At 52.8% G+C, this 19,586-nt stretch overlaps 1 protein-coding gene across 2 annotated transcripts in view; it reads right to left on the minus strand.

Moving 5' to 3' along the window:
- Positions 1-1,690: 1,690 nt before the first annotated feature.
- The window catches only part of INTS3 (integrator complex subunit 3), a 222,075-nt gene continuing 204,179 nt past the window's right edge, over positions 1,691-19,586 (minus strand). For both annotated transcript variants that reach the window (XM_060255779.1, XM_060255771.1), the window contains 5 exons: positions 16,848-17,015; positions 9,237-9,337; positions 7,670-7,742; positions 6,452-6,608; positions 1,691-2,872 (listed from right to left, as the gene is read on the minus strand). In XM_060255779.1, the coding sequence (XP_060111762.1) occupies positions 2,795-2,872; positions 6,452-6,608; positions 7,670-7,742; positions 9,237-9,337; positions 16,848-17,015 (577 nt within the window). In that variant the 3' untranslated portion in view covers positions 1,691-2,794. The remainder of the gene's footprint in view (positions 2,873-6,451; positions 6,609-7,669; positions 7,743-9,236; positions 9,338-16,847; positions 17,016-19,586) is intronic.

Raw genomic sequence — 19,586 nt, forward strand, 5'->3', positions numbered from 1 at the left:
CGCCTTCCATACAGGAGCTCGTCCCTGCCGGAGAAGCTTTGTTGTTCAGTTGCTCAGTCGAGTCTGACTCTTTGCGACCTCAGGCCCTCCTGTCTTCCACCATCCTCCGAAGTCTGCTCAAATTCGTGTTTGTTACATCAGTAACACTGTCCAGCCATCTCCTCTTTTGCCGTCCCCTTCTTCTTTTGCCTTGTCTTTCCCAGCATCAGGATCTTCTCCGGCAAGTGCTCCCTTCTCGTTAGGTGGCCAAAGGATTTGAGCTTCAGCTTCAGCATCGGACCTTCCAGGGAAAAGTCTGGGTTGATTTCCCTTAGGACTGATTGGATCTTCTTGCAGTCCAAGGGACTCTCAAGAGTCTTCTCCAGCACCACAGCTCAACAGCATCTATTCTTCTGCGCTCGGCCTTCCTTATGATCCAGCATTCCCCCCTTCTCTCCCTTCACCTCAGCAGCAGCATTCCCCCCTTCTCTCTCACACAGAAGGGAATGCCTCTTTTCTGATGGGATATGTGTTCTTTAGCATTCATAGGCAGCCATTGCTGTGGCTGTGGACAGTATCTGGAATTCTAGACTGGGAGCAATTCCAGCACACCTGAGGCAATGTGGGAGAAGGGGGGAATTCTTCTGCTGAGGTGAAGGGAGAGAAGGGGGGAATACCTCTTCTGAGGCAATGTGGGAGAAGGGGGGAATGCTTCTGCTGAGGTGAAGGGAGAGAAGGGGGGAATACTTCTTCTGAGGCAATGTGGGAGAAGGGGGGAATGCTTCTGCTGAGGTGAAGGGAGAGAAGGGGGGAATACCTGAGGCAATGTGAGAGAAGGGGAGAATGCTTCTGCTAAGGTAAAGGGAGAGAAGGGGAAATACTTCTTCTGAAGCAATGTGAGAAAAGGGGGGGATGCTTCTGCTGAGGTGAAGGGGGGAATCACCCAAACGGTGATTAACACGTGAAATTCACTGCGACAGGAGGTGGCGGCGGCCACAAGCATAGCCACCTTCAAGAGGGGTTTAGATAAAAATATGGAGCAGAGGTCCATCAGTGGCTATTAGCCACAGTGTGTGTGTATATATATGTATGTATGTATATATATATTTGCCACTGTGTGACACAGAGTGTTGGACTGGATCGGCCATTGGCCTGATCTATCATGACTTCTCTTATGTTCTTATGAAGGCAGGCAGGCAAATAGATAAGGGGAGGGAGAAGGGGGGAGAGGTGGAAAGAAAGCAACTTTAAATGCATTCTCCAAGCCTCTGGTGGCTTGGCAAAGCAATTTAAAGAGACAAATGCCTTCTCTAAGCTGGCTGACAGGGACAGTGGGGGCTTCGAGAGCCACACCGTATGTGTGAAAAAGCCACGTGGCTCCTGAGCCGCAGTTTGGCTACTTCTGCCTTAAGCTATTTTTACTTGTCTAAATCTGTCCTGCTTTCCGTCTCTCCCCTTCTCCCAAGAGTGGCTGCAGAACTGTGCAAATGATCTTGGGTCAAATTGAAGTCCACGTGAGAAGATCTGTGGGATCGGCGAACACTAGATAGTCACTCTGCATCAATTCCTGGATTCGAAAGAGGTAGCCAAACTTTCGAAAAAGACAGCAAAAAGAGGAGGGTTCGGTTTGGGCTGATGTCCCCCGCCCTGATTTTTTTTTTTGCCTGTCCCCATCCAACCCGAGCACATCAAAAATACGAGACAAAGGAAATGGCTTGTACAAAACATCTCGACAGTTTTTATTTGTCTCTTCTAAAAACCACTTAAAAATGATAATCTCTCGGTGGGTAGATGGGGAATTAAAAATATAACCGCCATCTTGTCTTGCTGGCCGGTTGCTCTGATGGTGGTTTTCCCCACCCCGCCCCGGCAAGCTCCTCCAAGCGGGGTGCCACAGGAAGACTGGACGTGCTTTTCAAAGCCTGCCAGGAAGCCTTCGGCACCCGTCCTTTGTGCTGACAGCCCGGGGGAGGGGTGCGTGTGATTGACTGGGGGGGTGGGGCTGAAGGCAGGGGATGACGGGTACCGGGTGGTGGGAGACAGCGGCTCGCGCATCTGGTCGGTGACCCCAGGAATGGTGAAGAAGCCATAGCAAGTCTGGCTTGGGGGGGGGGGGGGCTGGGGGATGTGGTGGGAGTGACCGAAGCCCCGGCGTTGATTCGAGGCAGGGAGAAAATAGGGATTTCACTTCCCCTTTTGGGTTGAAGGAGGAGAAAGGTGAGAAGTTAGGAAAGGACATCTCTGCTGAGATGCCGGGAAGAGACAATCCCGGATGAGCCCCCTCCCGCATCCCGAAACCCCTAGCCAGGAGCACCGATGGAGCTGTAAGCTGGTTCACACGCTTTATTTGCTTTTTGTGGAGGAGGGGATGGGTGGGAGGTGGGTTCGGTCTCTCGCTGGCTTGGTGCTGCTTTCGGTTACAAACTCCCTGGCTAGGGCGACCGGTGTCTTCCGTGCCCCCTCAGTGGACGGCTGTATGGAGTCTTCCTTTCCCTGCTGCATCAGGCTAGATGGGATGGCAAGGAGCCGAACAGTGCCGGGCGTGGGGCATGGGTCGCGGGGTGAAGAGGCAAGGGTGGAGGGGGCGTTGCACAGGAAAGGGACGGTCAGAGCATTCAAGTCTCGCTGAGGGGGGGGAGGCGCGTGCGCACGGGCGCATCTCTTGCGCGCTTCCTTGCTGCTGATGGTGTCTGTCCAGTGGCTCCGGAACCGCGCTCTGCTACCACCGCTGTTGCCCAGGAAGCCGCTGGCGACGAGGCAGACGGGAGGCAGGCAGGCACGCGGTGCTGCCAGGGCCCTGACCCTGCCCTCCCCCTTAGTCACTGTCAGAGCCCACGGCTGAGGAGCCTTTCCGCTTCCGCTTGGTTGGTTTCGGTTTGGTGTCCTCCTCCTCCTAGGAACGAAGAAAACCTCACATTAAGGCAAGCTTAAGAGAAGGTTTGGGGAAGGGGGGGGGGCGAGTTACAAAAATCAAATCAAGGATGGCCCAGGTATCGCCCCCCCTTCCTCCAAGCAATATATAACTGCTCTACTGTATATGTACAAGAAGAGCTATTGCTTGATTTAAAAAAATTACAGCTGATCTACAAGCAAGAAGGCACAAGAGGCCTAAAGGGGAAAAATATTTTTCAGCTGATATCCTGCCCGCGCTGTTAACAGGGACCATCTCATTCCTTCTTCTCTTGCGTTGCCTCAGAAAAAGCATTCCCCCCACTTCTCTCCCATCGCCTCAGAAGAGGCATTCCCCCATTTCTCTCCCGTCACCTCAGAAGAACCATTCCCTCCTTCTCTCACATCACCTCAGAAGAGACATTCTCCCCTTCTTTTGCATCATCTCAGAAGAGGCCTTTCCCTCTTCTCTGCCATCACCTCAGAAGGGGCATTCCCCCTTGACTCAGAAGAGACATTCTCCCCTTCTTTTGCATAATCTCAGAAGAGGCTTTTCCCCCTTCTCTCCCATCGCCTCAGAAGAAGCATCCCCTCCTTCTCTCGCATCATCTCAAGAGAGGCATTCTCCCACTTCTCTCCCGTTGCCTCAGAAGAGCCATTCCCCCCACGTCTCTCCCATCGCCTCAGAAGAGGCATTCCCCCATTTCTCTCCCGTCACCTCAGAAGAAGCATTCCCTATTTCTCTCACATCACCTCAGAAGAGACATTCTCCCCTTCTTTTGCATCATCTCAGAAGAGGCCTTTCCCTCTTCTCTGCCATCACCTCAGAAGGGGCATTCCCTCTTGACTCAGAAGAGACATTCTCCCCTTCTTTTGCATAATCTCAGAAGAGGCTTTTCCCCCTTCTCTCCCATCGCCTCAGAAGAAGCATTCCCTCCTTCTCTCGCATCATCTCAAGAGAGGCATTCTCCCACTTCTCTCCCATTGCCTCAGAAGAGCCATTCCCCCCACGTCTCTCCCATCACCTCAGAAGAGGTATTCCTTCCTTCTCTCGCATCACCTCAGAAGAAACATTCTCCCCTTCTTTTGCATCATCTCAGAAGAGGCATGACCCCCTTCTCTCCCTTCACCTCAGCAGAAGCATTCCCCCTTCTCTCACATTGCCTCAGGTATTCCCCCATTCACCTCAGCAGAAGCATTCCCCTCTTTTCTCACATTGCTTCAGAAGAGGTATTTCTCCTTCTCTCCCTTTACCTTAGAAGCATTCCCCCCTTCTCTCACATTGCCTCAGGTATTCCCCCCTTCTCTCTCTTCACCTCAGCAGAAGCATTCCCCCCTTTCCTCACATTGCTTCAGAAAAGGTATTCCCCCCTTCTCTCCCTTCACCTCAGCAGAAGCATTCCCCCCTTCTCCCACATTGCCTCAGAAGAGGTATTCCCCCCTCTCCCTTCACCTCAGCAAAAGCATTCCCCCCTTCTCCCACATTGCCTCAGAAGAGGTATTCCCCCCTTCTCTCCCTTCACCTCAGCAGAAGCATTCCCCCCTTCTCCCACATTGCCTCAGAAGAGGTATTCCCCCCTTCTCTCCCTTCACCTCAGCAGAAGCATTCCCCCCTTCTCCCACATTGCCTCAGAAGAGGTATTCCCCCCTTCTCTCCCTTCACCTCAGCAGTAGCATTCCCCCCCTTCTCTCACACATAGAAGGGAATGCCTCTTTTCTGATGGTATATGTGTTCTTTAGCATTCATAGGCACCCATTGCTGTGGCTGTTGACAGTATCTGGAATTCTAGACTGGGAGCAATTCCAGCACACCTGGCAAGGTCGTTCTTATAAAAGGACTGGCAAGTGGTAGATAGGTGGCTGGATTTACAGTAAGTAATATCAGTGGGGCGTAGCCTGTGGTGGAAAAGCAATGAACTGGGGCCCATCCTGAAGAATCTGCCACTGATGAGGCACCAGGCACAAACTGAAATGGGCTAGCTAGGCTGTCCCTGGGGGGGTCTCACAGGCACCTACTGCTTAGTCAGTGCAGGTGGAGTGTGGGACTCAGGCTGGGTTACTCTCAGTTGCAATACCTGCTCAGCCACAAACCTTGTTGGGGTGAAGTGGGACAGGCTGCTTCCTCTCGGCCCAGCCTACCTCCCAGGATTGGTGTGAAGATAAAAGGAAGGGGGGCTTTGTACCAGGGGTGGCCAAGCTTGCTTAATGTAAGAGCGACGTAGAATAAATGGCAGATGTTTGAGAGATGGAAGATGTGAACAACTGATGTTTGACGGAAGACAGGCAGGCAGAAAGATGGGGGGAGAGGTGGAAAGAAAGCAACTTTAACTTTAAATTCATTCCCCAAGCTGCCAGCTGGCTTGGAGAACTAATTAAGAGAGAGAAATGCCTTCTCCAAACCAGCCAACGGGGTAGTGGGGGCTTCAAAAGGCCGCATGATATGTCTGACCAGATGGACCCTCACTGGTCTGATCCAGCAGGGCTCTTCTGATGTTCTTATGAGGGGAAGGCCTCGGCCTCTCTGCCCTGTTGCTGGCCCTCCAGAGGAACTGGTTGGCCACTGTGTGAGACAGGAGGCTGGACTAGATGGACCCTCACTGATCTGATCCAGCAGGGCTCTTCTGATGTTCTTATGAGGGGAAGGCCTCGGCCTTTCTGCCCTGTTGCTGGCCCTCCAGAGGAACTGGTTGGCCACTGTGTGAGACAGGAGGCTGGACTAGATGGACCCTCACTGATCTGATCCAGCAGGGCTCTTCTGATGTTCTTATGAGGGGAAGGCCTCGGCCTCTCTGCCCTGTTGTTGGCCCTCCAGAGGAACTGGTTGAGGGCACTGTCTGAGACAGGATGTTCAATTAGATGGGCCACTGGTCTGATCCAGCAGGGCTCTTCTGATGTTCTTATGAGGGGAAGGCCTTGGCCTCTCTGCCCTGTTGTTGGCCCTCCAGAGGAACTGGTTGAGGCCACTGTCTGAGACAGGATGTTCAATTAGATGTGCCACTGGTCTGATCCAGCAGGGCTCTTCTGATGTTCTTATGAGGGGAAGGCCTCGGCCTCTCTGCCCTGTTGTTGGCCCTCCAGAGGAACTGGTTGAGGGCACTGTCTGAGACAGGATGTTCAATTAGATGGGCCACTGGTCTGATCCAGCAGGGCTCTTCTGATGTTCTTATGAGGGGAAGGCCTCGGCCTCTCTGCCCTGTTGTTGGCCCTCCAGAGGAACTGGTTGAGGGCACTGTCTGAGACAGGATGTTCAATTAGATGGGCCACTGGTCTGATCCAGCAGGGCTCTTCTGATGTTCTTATGAGGGGAAGGCCTTGGCCTCTCTGCCCTGTTGTTGGCCCTCCAGAGGAACTTGTTGAGGCCACTGTGTGAGGCAGGCTTCAAAGGCTGCACGACATGTCTGAAGAGCTGCAGTCTGGCCACCCCTGCTTTGTATGCTGCCCAAAGAACCTCAGAGGAAGGTTTTGTCTCACTGCTGGCTCCGGATCAGCTGTGGCTGAGGAAACGTCACTAGCTAGTCTCTCTTCCCGCCACTCCTAAGGGTTGAGCCTTCAGGGACCCTGCGCACCGCTGTCCTCCACTCACCGAGGCGCTGCTGGAGGCCGACTCCTCTTCGTTGTTGGCTGGCTGGGCTGCGTTCTTGCGGCTGCGGGGGCTAGAGATGGTGGCTTTCCGTCGGCTCTTGGGGGGCTTGCTGGAGGAGTCTTCGTACTCCTCGGCCAGAGAGAAGAGGTCGCTGAACCTAAGAGGGGGGAAGGGTTGCAAAAGTGGGCGGCGTTGGAGCCAGACAAAGGAAGCGGGAGGAGGTGCAACCCTGTGATCTCTGGTCTCCCCCTACTTCTTTTTTCTTGCAGGCAGCAATGTGTGTTACCCTCCTAGGCAGGGCTTTTTCCTGTGGCAGGAACTCATTCGCATATCAGGCCAGTAGGATTGGCTACATCAAGGGGTGTGGCCTAATATGCAAAGGAGCTCTTACTAGAATTCCATCCCTGGGCCACACACCCCTGATGCAGCCACTCCCCCAAGAGTTGACAGGGCTCTTCGCGCGGGGCCTACTGGAAGCTCCAGGAGGATTGGCTACATCAAGGGGTGTGGCCTAATATGCAAAGGAGCTCTTACTAGAATTCCATTCCTGGGCCACACACCCCTGATGCAGCCACTCCCCCAAGAGCTGACAGGGCTCTTCGCGCGGGGCCTACTGGAAGCTCCAAGAGGATTGGCTACATCAAGGGGTGTGGCCTAATATGCAAAGGAGCTCTTACTAGAATTCCATCCCTCGGCCACACACCCCTGATGTAGCCACTTTCCCAAGAGCTGACAGGGCTCTTCGCGCGGGGCCTACTGGAAGCTCCAAGAGGATTGGCTACATCAAGGGGTGTGGCCTAATATGCAAAGGAGCTCTTACTAGAATTCCATCCCTCGGCCACACACCCCTGATGCAGCCACTCCTCCAAGAGCTGACAGGGCTCTTCGCGTGGGGCCTACTGCAAACTCCAGGAGGACTGGCTACATCAGGGGTGTGTGGCCTAATATGCAGAGGAGCTCCTGCTACAAAAAAAAAGCCCTGCTCCCGGGAAAGGTTCTGCTCCTTCTTGAGCACCCCGTACTCTTTTTTTAAAGTACACCTCCCATCCGATGAAGGGAGCACCGAGTCTTGAAATCCTCCCCAAATCCGGTTGATTTCCACGGTGCCACTGGGTTCGAATCTACTACAAACTGACATGGCTACCTTCTGGAACCCGCCCCCCCCCCCCCACTCCCCAGGTCCTGAAGAGACCTCCCCACCCTCCCGTGGCCACTTACTTCATCTTGTGGGCCTCGTCGCAGCTGGCTTGGACGTGCTGCAGTGCCTGGAGGATGGGGGTTTGGCTGAAAACTGCCAGGGGAAAAGGAGAGAAAAGGGGGCCATCAGAGGGGATCGGGGGTGGGGGTGGAATGCAGCAACTCCCACCCACAGCCAAGTCTTTGACATGTGCCCTGCTGCAGTTAGAGGAAACTAGGGCAGGGAGGAGGCTGCGGTTCAAAGGGGAGAAGGGACCACTTCCTGCCAGCCTGACTTTCAAGAGGGTGTGTCAGGAGAAGCTTCCCCTCTGGAAAACCTCTGTGCCTTGATGCTTGAGGATCTGGTTGAGGCCACTGTATGAGGCAGGATGCTGGACTAGATGGAGCCTCATTGGGCTGATCCAGCAGGACTCTTCTGATGTTCTTATGAGGGGAAGGCCTCGGCCTCTCTGCCCTGTTGTTGGCCCTCCAGAGGAACTGGTTGAGGCCACTGTGTGAGGCAGGAGACTGGACTTAGATGGACCCTCACTGGTCTGATCCCGCAGGGCTCTTCTGATGTTCTTATGAGGGGAAGGCCTCAGCCTCCATGCCCTGTTGTTGGCCCTCCGGAGGAACTGCATGAGGCCAGTGTGTGAGACAGGATACTGGACTAGATGAACCTTCAATGGTCTGATCCAGCAGTGCTCTTCTGATGTTCTTATGAGGGAAAGGCCTCAGCCTCTGCCCTGTTGCTGGCCCTCCAGAGGAACTGACTGAGGCCACTGTGTGAGACAGGATGCTGGACTAGATGGAGCCTCACTGGTCTGATGCAGCAGAGCTCTTCTGACATTCTTAACACCCCATCACAGGTGTCCATCAAAGGCCTCTCTATCCCTGTCTACCCAGTGACAGAGCAAGACAGCATCATCTTGAAGGTGACAGATCATGATCGGTATCGGAAGACGTGAGTGGTGCCTCACAAAAGCTCATCCCCTGCCACATTTTTTTTAAAGTTGTAAAGCTGCTACTGGACTCTCACTCTTTTCTATGACAACCCTGTGAGGTAGGCCAGGTGGAGAGTAGGGTTGCCAAGTCCAATTCAAGAAATATCTGGGGACTTTGAGGGTGGAGCCATGAGCGAGATTGTGACAACCAGAACTGAGCTCCAAAGGGAGTGCTGGCCATCACATTTAAAGGGACTGCACTCCTTTTCAATGCCTTCCCTACATTGGAAATAATGAAGGATGGGGGCACCTTCTTTTGGGGCTCATAGAATTGGACCTCCTGGTCTAATCCTTTTGTCTGGGGAAAAGGCACTGGATGCTATGCTGAAAATTTGGTGCCTCTATCTCAAAAAGCAGCCCCCTCCAGAGCCCCAGATACCCACAGATCAATTCTCCACTATACCCTATGGGAATTGTTCTCCCTAGGGAATAATGGAGTGCCCAGCAGACATTTCCCTCCCCCCCCCGCTTTCTGATGACCCTGAATTGGAGGGAGGGCCTCCAAACCGGGGGATCCCCTGCCCCCACCTGGCGATTGGCAACCCTAGTGAAGCGTGCATTGTGGATCCTGCAAACGGAGGGCACAGGGGGCGGGCCTTACGTACAGTTCTGTTTGGTGTTGGTGAGGTTCAGGCGCAGGTTGTCCAGGTGCTCCAGGATCTGCTCCAGCGTCAGCTGGGCCAGTTTGCTGCTGGAACTCCGCAGGCTGGCAGTTTAGAGAGGGAAAAGCAAAAGCAAAATAAGAGGCCAGGTTCAAGAGGACTCTTCAGAGGAGAGCCAGTTTGGTGTAGTGGTTGAGTGTGCGGACTCCTATCTGGGAGAACCGGGTTTGATTCCCCACTCCTCCACTTGCACCTGCTGGAATGGCCTTGGGTCAGCCATCACTCTGGCAGAGGTTGTCCTTGAAAGGGCAGCTGCTGTGAGAGCCCTCTCAGCTCCACCCACCTCACAGGGTGTCTGTTGTAGGGGAGGAAGGTCAAGGAGATTGTGAGCCGCTCTGAGACTCTTTGGAGTGGAGGGCGGGATATAAATCCAATATCTTCATCTACCTCACAGGGTGTCTGTTATGGGGGAGGAAGGGAAAGGAGATTGTGAGCCGCTCTGAGACTCTTTGGAGTGGAGGGCGGGATATAAATCCAATATCTTCATCTACCTCACAGGGGGTCTGTTGTGGGGGAGGAAGGGGAAGGAGATTGTGAGCCGCTCTGAGACTCTTCGGAGTGGAGGGCGGGATATAAATCCAATATCTTCATCTACCTCACAGGGGGTCTGTTGTGGGGGAGGAAGGGAAAGGAGATCATGAGCCGCTCTGAGACTTTTCGGAGTGGAGGGCGGGATATAAATCCAATATCTTCATCTACCTCACAGGGGGTCTGTTGTGGGGGAGGAAGGGAAAGGAGATCATGAGCTGCTCTGAGACTCTTTGGAGTGGAGGGCGGGATATAAATCCAATATTTTCATCTACCTCACAGGGGGTCTGTTGTGGGGGAGGAAGGGAAAGGAGATCATGAGCCGCTCCAAGACTCTTCGGAGTGGAGGGCGGGATATAAATCCAATATTTTCATCTACCTCACAGGGGGTCTGTTGTGGGGGAGGAAGGGAAAGGAGATCATGAGCCGCTCCAAGACTCTTCGGAGTGGAGGGTGGGATATAAATCCAATATCTTCATCTACCTCACAGGGTGTCTGTTGTGGGGGAGGAAGGGAAAGGAGATTGTGAGCCGCTCTGAGACTGTTCGGAGTGGAGGGCGGGATATAAATCCAATATCTTCATCTACCTCACAGGGTGTCTGTTGTGGGGGAGGAAGGTAAAGGAGATTGTGAGCCGCTCTGAGACTCTTCGGAGTGGAGGGCGGGATATAAATCCAATATCTTCATCTACCTCACAGGGGGTCTGTTGTGGGGGAGGAAGGTAAAGGAGATTGTGAGCCGTTCTGAGTCTCTTCGGAGTGGAGGGTGGGATATAAATCCAATATCTTCATCTACCTCACAGGGTGTCTGTTGTGGGGGAGGAAGGGAAAGGAGATTGTGAGCCGCTCTGAGACTGTTCGGAGTGGAGGGCGGGATATAAATCCAATATCTTCATCTACCTCACAGGGGGTCTGTTGTGGGGGAGGAAGGTAAAGGAGATTGTGAGCCGCTCTGAGACTCTGCGATTCAGACTGAAAGGTGAAGTATAAATCCAATATCATCTGCTTCCTCCTCCTCCAGTTGAGAGCCAGTTTGGTGTAGTGGTTAAGTGTGCCGACTCTTATCTGGGAGAACCGGGGTTGATTCCCCACTCCTCCACTTATAATAATAATATATTTTATTTATATCCCACAGTGCTATATTCTAGATGTTCTCCTCAGTAGTTTACGATGGCCGGATATAGTAGACTAAATCCACATTAAGCGAAGGCCATTTAGAAAAGGGTAGTCTTGCAGACCCTACGGAACTGATCAAGACTTGCAGCTGCTGGAATGGCCTTGGGTCAGCCGTAGCTCTGGCAGAGGTTGTCCTTGAAAGGGCAGCTGCTGTGAGAGCCCTCTCAGCCCCACCCACCTCACAGGGTGTATGTTGTGGGGGAGGAAGGTAAAGGAGATTGTGAGCTGCTCTGACACTCTCCTTGAAAGGGCAGCTTCTGGGAGAGCTCTCTCAGCCCCACCCACCTCACAGGGTGTCTGTTGTGGGGGGAGAAGATATAGGAGATTGTAAGCCGCTCTGAGTCTCTGAGATTTGGAGTGGAGGGTGGGATATAAATCCAATATCATCTTCTTCTTTATGCTGCCCCGCTCCCTCCACCAAATAGAATCAACACACTGTTAGCTGTAAAAAAGGTAGTCCCCTGTGCAAGCACCAGTCGTTTTCGACTCTGGGGTGATGTTGCTTTCACGTTTTCACGGCAGACTTTTTACGGGGTGGGTTGCCATCGCCTTCCGCAGTCATCTAGCTGGGGACTCATTTGACCAACCTCAGAAGGATGGAAGGCTGAGTCAACCTGGAGCCGGCTACCTGAACCAGCTTCCGCTGGGATCGAACTCAGGATGTGAGCAGAGGGCTCCGACTGCAGTACTGCAGCTTTACCACTCTGTGCCACGGGGCTCTTTAATATTAAGCTGTAATAGCACACCAATATAGAACAATTTTCATTAATGTCAATGGTGATAGAAACTTGTTATAGTTTTACACAGTGCCCTTGCCTCTTAACATGAAGTATTAAAGCAACACACCCTGGATGTAGCCAATCTTTCTGGAGCTTACAGTAGGCCCTGTACCAAGAGCCCTGTAAACTCCAGGAGGATTGGCTACATCAGGGGGTGTGGCCTAACAGGGATGGAATTCTAGCAGAAGCTCCTTTGCATATTAGGCCGCACCCCCCTGATGCAGCCAATCCTCCGGGAGCTTACAATAGCCCCTGTACTAAGAGCCGTGTAAGCTCTGGGAGGATTGGCTACATCAGGGGGGCGTGGCCTAATAGGCAAAGGCTTTCCTGCTGCAAAAAACAGCCCTGGTTCTCTGTTTCCTTGGCTAATGTGAAGATTCCAGAGATGGGGAAAGCAGAGCCACTAGATGTCCGTCACGTTCTACACATGGAAGTCCTGCTCATTGTGGCCGCCAGCAGAGGGCACTGTTCTCCATTCCAGACCAAGGAATCGCACACCATTCCTACTCCTTCCCTGCTCGAGACTTTTCTGTACGCCTCGTTTCCTCTTCTAGGATACAGGTTTGCATCCAGCTCGAAGGGACCAAGGCACAACATCTCCAGGCCATGTTCTGCTTCAAGCCCTTAGTTTTCAAACAAGCAGGAAGAATCCTTTTAAAGAGATAAGGCCCTGAAATAGTGACATGGAAGGGTTAACGACACTGTACAACGGCAGGGCACTGCTGCGTTGTGTTCTTCTGAACACAGAAGAACCCCACAACTGAACTGCTCCCCTTTGTGTTCTTCTGAACCTTCTTATACATCAGAGAAAACCAGGAACAGCAAAGGGGGCCGCACAGTGAACTTTTCTGCTTTTTGTGCAGGGAAGTGGGATTCTCTGCCCTTCTGCTGTCTTGGGGCATCACTCTGCCACGCATGGGGGAGGGGTGCTGAAACCCACACCGATGCCCCCCCCTCCACCCGCCTTCCCCTCCTGAGTCTTCAGATACTGCACCTGCTTTGGTTTAAGCTAGGGATGGCCAAACTGTGGCTTGGGAGCCACATGTGAAGAGGAAGAAGACGACATTGGATTTATATTCCACCCTCCACTCCGAAGAGTCTCAGAGCGGCTCATAATCTCCTTTATCTTCCTCCCCCACAACAGACCCCCTGTGAGGTGGGTGGGGCTGAGAGGGCTCTCACAGCAGCTGCCCTTTCAAGGACAACCTCTGCCAGAGCTATGGCTTACCCAAGGCCATTCCAGCAGGTGCAAGTGGAGGGGTGGGGAATCAAACCCAGTTCTCCCAGATAAGAGTCCGCACACTACACCAAACTGGCTCTCATGCCCATATCGTGTGGCTCTTGAAGCCCCCACTGCATTTGTCTCTTTAAAACACTTCTCCAAGTCAAGCCAGCCAGTGACTTGGAGAATGTATTTAAAGTTAAAAGTTGTTTTCTTTCCATCTCCACCTCCCCCAGCTATTTGCTTTCCTTCCCTCCTTCCTGCTCTCAAACATCTGACGTTCATGTCTTGCAGCTCTCAAACATCTGACATTTATTCTATGTGGCTTTTATGTCAAGCAAGTTTGGCCACCCCTGGCTTAAGGCAATATTCAGATCCTGTTTCTTTCTCTCTCTCTTTTTTGGAGGGGGCCACGCATAGAATCATCGACTTGGAAGGGACCTCTAGGGTCATCTAGTTCAACCCCCTGCACAATGCAGGAAACTCACAAACACTTCCCCCTAAATTCACAGGATCTTCGTCGCTGTCAGATGGCCACCTAGCCTCTTGTTTAAAAACCTCCAAGGAAGGAGAGCCCACCACATCCCGAGGAAGCCTGTTCCACTGAGGAATCGCTCTAACGGTCAGGAAGTTCTTCCTAATGTTGAGCCGGAAACTCTTTTGATTTAATTTCAACCCATTGGTTCTGGTCCCACCTTCCGGGGCCACAGAAAACAATTCCACACCCTCCTCTATAGGACAGCCCTTCAAGTATTTGAAGATGGTGATCCTATCACCTCTCAGCTGTTTCCTCTCCAGGCTCCTTCCCAGCTCCTTCAACGCAGTCCTGAATCAAAGACTCAACACGGCCTCGGTCTTGCTAGGCTCTAAACGAGGCATCGATCCACTCTGCACAGGGGCAGAGACAAATCCAGGGGCCTCTTCCTTTCCTGCACGCTGGGGAATTGCAGTGGGATTAAGGGCTTCTCCAGACCAGGCCGTAGTGCAGGGGAGATAAAAAAAAGCCATTCCAATGAAGGGGACACTCAGGCCTCAGAGCTCACGCTGGGTGCCAGCGGGAACGCTCCAATGCCCCAAAGAAGGGGCCGGCCCTCCAAGCCTCCCTCGGTAAAGGAATGCTCCAAGCAGAAGAAAGAAGTCCTGGCCCCGCCCCCACCAGGGGCCTCCAGCCAGGCTAGAAACCTAGACCTCCACCCCGCTCCCCCTTTTGGCTCTAATTGGGCTGGGGGGGGGGCAGCTGGTGCTGTGTGGCCCTGTCAGTCAGCGCTCTGGCCTCAGGGGGAGGAAAGAAAAACCTTCCCCATCAATTGTGCCGAGTTTTGCAATGCAGATGAGGGAGCAGGCACGGAATCCAATTATAGGGGCCGCGGAAGAGAGGCACAGAAACAAATGCCCAGGGACAGGCGCAATGCAGGGGTTGTCCTCAAGGGGGCAGGGCCGGATTAACAACTAGGCCAAGTAAGCGCAGGCTTAAGGGACTCCCATGCCTTTAGGGGCCCCAGACTGGCTTCCCCCCCTGCTTGCAGCCCTCCCAGCCTGCACGCCCGGCCAGCAACTGAGCCGCTCTATGCCTGACTTGCCTGGTGCGGCGGCTGCTGGCGTCGTTGCCAAGTTTGCCTCTCTCTCCCCGCAGCTTTGCCAAAGGGGCTCATGAGAAGGGGCCTGCAGGCTGCAGTGGGGGCCGTGGGCGGCTGGACGTGTGCTCAGAATCTGAGATAATTTGCAAGGCCTCCCCCCCCCCCCGAGATTTTGACTGCCTAGGGGCTTCCACAGGGTTCAATCCGGCACTGCCAAGGTGGGCTGGAGGAGGAGGCTAACGGGGTGGGGCGGGGCCCGTCAACCATCGCCGGTTTGCAAGAGGAACCTGCCGGAGACTTGCATCCTTCTGTAAAAATGGAACCACTTTCTAGAACTCGTTAGGGGAGGGGCAGCACCGCAACAAATCTTTCAAAGCAACAGGCAGGCAGCGTGCTGTCGTAGCTAAGACGACGAAGACCTGGGTTCGAATCCCCCCACTCGGCCACAAAGATCCTCTGGAGACGACAGCATATAAAATTTCCAAAATTGATTTACGTCCTTCGTTTGTACCTCACCTTTTCCCCCAGTGGGGACTCGAAGCAATATACTTTGTTCATCATTTTATTCTCCGTTCCTAAGTTGAACAGGCTTATAGAATCATAGAGCTGGAAGGGACCTCCAGGGCCGTCTAGTCCAACCCCTTGCACAATGCAGGAAACTCACAAACACCTCCCCCTAAATTCACAGGATCCTCATTTTTGTCAGATGGCCATCTGTTGAAAAACCTCCAAGGAAGGAGAGCCCATCGCTTCCCGAGGAAGCCTGTTCCACTGAGGAATCGCTCTCACCGTCAGGAAGTTCTTCCTAATGTTGAGCCGGAAACTCTTCTGATTTAATTTCAACCCGTTGGTTCTTGCCCTACCTTCTGGGGCCACAGAAAACAATTCCACACCATCCTCTAGTCTATAAGACAGCCCTTCAAGTACTTGAAGATGGTGATCCTATCACCTCTCAGCCGCCTCCTCTCCAGGCTAAACATCCCCAGCTCCTTCAACCTTTCCTCATAGGACTCGGTCTCCAGACCCCTCAACATCTTCATCGCCCTTCTCCGGACCCCTTCCAGCTTGTCTTTATCCTTCTTAAAATGTGGTGCCCAAAATTGAACCAGGTGAGGTCTTACCAGAGCAAAGCGATACCATCACATCACGTGACGGCTCTCCTCCTTTGGAGGGTAGATGGTCACCTGACAGCAATGCTGATGAGAAAGAGGGCAGGAAGGGTTGCATCAGGGCTCAGTTCTCGAGGCCCTTTCTTATACGCCACTTTGGGAAACGCCACTTTGGGGTCAGGCAGCAATTTTCCTCCAGGCCAGTTTGGCCAGGGATCCTGGAGGTTATTTGCCATCTTCTGGGTGTGGAGCAATGGCCACTGGCAGTCACTAGACAGCTTCAAGAGGGGATTGGATAAATGTATAGAGCAGAGGTCCATCAGGGGCTCTTAGCCACAGCGTATTGATGGAACTCTCTGTCTGGGGAAGTGAGGCTCTGCATTCTGGGTGCTTAGGAGGGGCAACAGTGGGAGGGCTTTTAGTGTCCTGCCCCCACTGATGGATCTTCTGATAGCACCTGGGGGTTTTTTTGGCCGCTGTGTGACAGAGTAAAGAATTGAAGAAGAAGAATTGCAGATTTATACCCCGCCCTTCTCTCTGAATCAGAGACTCAGAGCGGCTTACAATCTCCCATATCTTCTCCCCCCACAGCCAACACCCTGTGAGGTGGGTGGGGCTGAGAGGGCTCTCACAGCAGCTGCTCTTTCAAGGACAACCTCTGCCAGATCTATGGCTGGCCCAAGGCCATGCTAGTAGCTGCAAGTGGAGGAGTGGGGGAATCAAACCCGGTTCTCCCAGATAAGAGTTTGTGCACTTAACCACTACACCAGTGTTGGACTGGATGGGTCATTGGCCTGATCCAACAAATCTGGGGCAGTGACGCTCTGTATTCTTGGTGCTTGGGAGGGGCAACAGTAGGAGGGCTTCCAGTGTCCTGGCCCCACTGATGGACCTCCTAATGGCACCTGGGTTTTTTGGCCACTGCGTGTGCAGAGTGTCGGATTGCATGGGCCACTGGCCTGACCCAGCATGGTTTTCCTCATGTCCTTATGTTCTGTTATACAGGGGAGGCAGGCTGAAAATCGAATTAATTAATAAAGAAACAAACTTGGGATTTGTGGTCCACCGTACCGAAAAAAGACTGGGAGGCGCTGGGTTCTGCAACTGAAGCGACGCACTTTGTTTTGCACCCCGCCCCATTCCCCCTCTGTGTCCCGGCCTCACCTTTGGCGTTTCCGGGGCAGGCTGTTGTTCTTGATCAGGAGGGACTTGATGTGCTCGGCCAGGAGGTCGTCGTGTTTGATGCACCAGTGCCGGAGGATGCTGGTGGTGAACTGGTCGTCCGGGTGGCAGGGCCGGCTCAGCACCATCTTCACCATCTCTTCGCTGGGCCTGCGGCAGAACACAGGAGGGGGAGGCTGGTAAGGATAGTTAAGGGCAATGCTCCCTCTAAGCCACGGGTGTCAAATATGCAGCCCGGGGGCCGAATCAGGCCCCCCCAGAAGGCTCCTATCAGGCCCCCAAGCAACTGGGTGTCACCTGCTTTCTTCTCCCTCTCTCTTGCTTCCTTGTGCATCACAGCTTGCTTTGCCGGGCTTGCTCAATCGCATAGGAGCTACAGAGCAAAACCTCTATTTTCTCCATTGGCTGAGGCTCCTCAATCAAGACTCTTTTTCGTAAGCTCTTGGAGGACTGGCTACATCAGGTGTGTGTGGCCTAATATGCAAAGGAGCTCCTGCTAGAATTCCACCCCTGCGGGAAACCCATGCCAAATAAACCTCCCCTTTAAAGAAGCAGACCCGAAAGAATACACAACAAACGTGCCCCTGAGCATACAAAGAGCGCAAATCCACTCACCAATGGTAACCATTTTCTACAAATTTAAAATGCAGGACTTGCTTTGGGAAGAAACAGCTGGGCTGGTGTGCAGGCCTGCACCCCACCAACCTCCCCCGCCCAGAACTTATGCTTCAGCCCCATCTTTCCCAGCAGTATCCCCAGAACACGGCCTGCAGGCGAGGTGCGGTATTTGCCAAAGCCCAAGTCAGGGGTGGCCAAAGCACGGCTCGGGAGCCACACACGGCCCCTTCACGCACATTGTGTGGCTCCCGCTGCCCTGTCAGCCAACACAGAGAAGGCCTTTCTCTCTTTAAATCACTTCCCCAAGCCAAGCCAGCCGGCGGCTTGGAGAATGCATTTAAAGTTAAAGTTGCTTTCTTTCCCCCTCTCCTTCTCTACTCCCTTCTCCGCCTTCCTTCCTGTCTCGCGGCTCTCAAACCTCTGACATTTATTCAGGGCTTTTTTGGCCCAGGGAGGACGCAGTTCTGGCTGGTTTGGCATCAGGGTGTGTGGCCTAATGTGCAAATAAGTTCCTGCTGGGCTTTTTCTACCACAGAAGTCCTGCATTAATTCTATCTGGCTCTTACGTTAAGTAAGTTTGGTCGCCGCTGGCCCAGACCTTCTGCTGGGCTTTCCTCACCGCTGCCCTGAAGCTACTGCAAAGTGGCTTCCTTGGAAGATGCCAAATTCTTGCATTACCCGGGGTGGGGGGTGGGGTGAGGGGATTCTTCCTCTCTGCCATCAGAGTATTAAAAGACCCCTATAATGCTAGGGAAAAGTTGAAGGCAGTAGTAAAAAGGAAGTGTCATCAGGAGATGGACTGACTCAGTGAAAAAAGCCATGGCCTTTGGTTTCAAGATCTGAGCATGGCTGTTCATGATAGGCCATTTTGGAGACGGATCGATCATTCATTCATTCATTCATTCATTCATTCACAGAATCATAGAGCTGGAAGGTACCTCCAGAGTCGTCTAGTCCAACCCCCTGCACAATGCAGGAAACCCAAAAAATTCCTCCTAAATTCACAGGATCTTCATTGCTGTCAGATGGCCATCTAGCCTCTGTTTAAAAACCTCCAAGGAAGAAGAGCCCACCACCTCCCGAGGAAGCATGTTCCACTGAGGAACCGCTTTAATGGTCAGGAATTCTTCTAATGTTGAGCTGGAAACTCTTCTGATTTAATTTCAACCCGTTGGTTCTGGTCCTACCTTCTGGGGCCACAGAAAACAATTCCACACCATCCTCTATGACAGCCCTTCAAATACTTGAAGATGGTGATCCTATCACCTCTCAGCCGCCTCCTCTCCCGGCTAAACATGCCCAGCTCCTTCAACCTTTCTTCACAGGACTTGGTCTCCAGACCCCTCACCGTCTTTGTCCTCCTCCTCTGGACCTATTCCAGCTTGTCTATATCCTTCTTCAAATGTGGTGCCCAAAACTGAACACAATACTCCAGGTGAGGTCTTACCAGAGCAGAGTAAAGCGATACCATCACTTCATACCATTCATTCATTCGTTCATTCATTCATTCATTGGTTCAGGTGGGTAGCCATGTTGGCCTGAAGCAATAAGACAAAGTTTGCATCCAGTGGGGCACCTTTAAGACCAACAATATTTTATACAAGATATGAGCCTTCATGTGAAGGAGTGTGCGTGCAGACTAAAGCTTTTGCCCAGAATTAAACTTGGTCTTCAAGGTGCCCCAATGGACACAAATTTTGTTCTGCTCATCCATATGGCCACCATAAGTATGAAGATGATGTGTAAGATTCACCCAGGGACGGCCCTAGACTATCCGGCACCTAGGCAAGGCTAACGTCTGGCACACCCCGTCCCCTGCACTGATAACCAATTTTCAAAAACAGATGAATTGCAGTGCCTAATTCAGCGCCCCGGAAGGCTGGCGCCCTAGGCCAGCGGTCCCCAACCTTTTTGGCACCAGGGACAGGTTTGGTGGAAGACAATTTTTCCACGGACCGGGTGGGGTGGGGGGTGGGCAATGGTTTCAGGATGATGCAAATTGTGCACTTTATTAGTTTGGTGTAGTGGTTAAGTGTGAGGACTCTTATCTGGGAGAACCGGGTTTGATTCCCCACTTGCAGCTGCTGGCATGGCCTTGGGTCA

This window comes from Heteronotia binoei, chromosome 1 (genome assembly GCF_032191835.1).
Source record: "Heteronotia binoei isolate CCM8104 ecotype False Entrance Well chromosome 1, APGP_CSIRO_Hbin_v1, whole genome shotgun sequence".
Taxonomy (NCBI): Eukaryota; Metazoa; Chordata; class Lepidosauria; order Squamata; family Gekkonidae; genus Heteronotia; species Heteronotia binoei.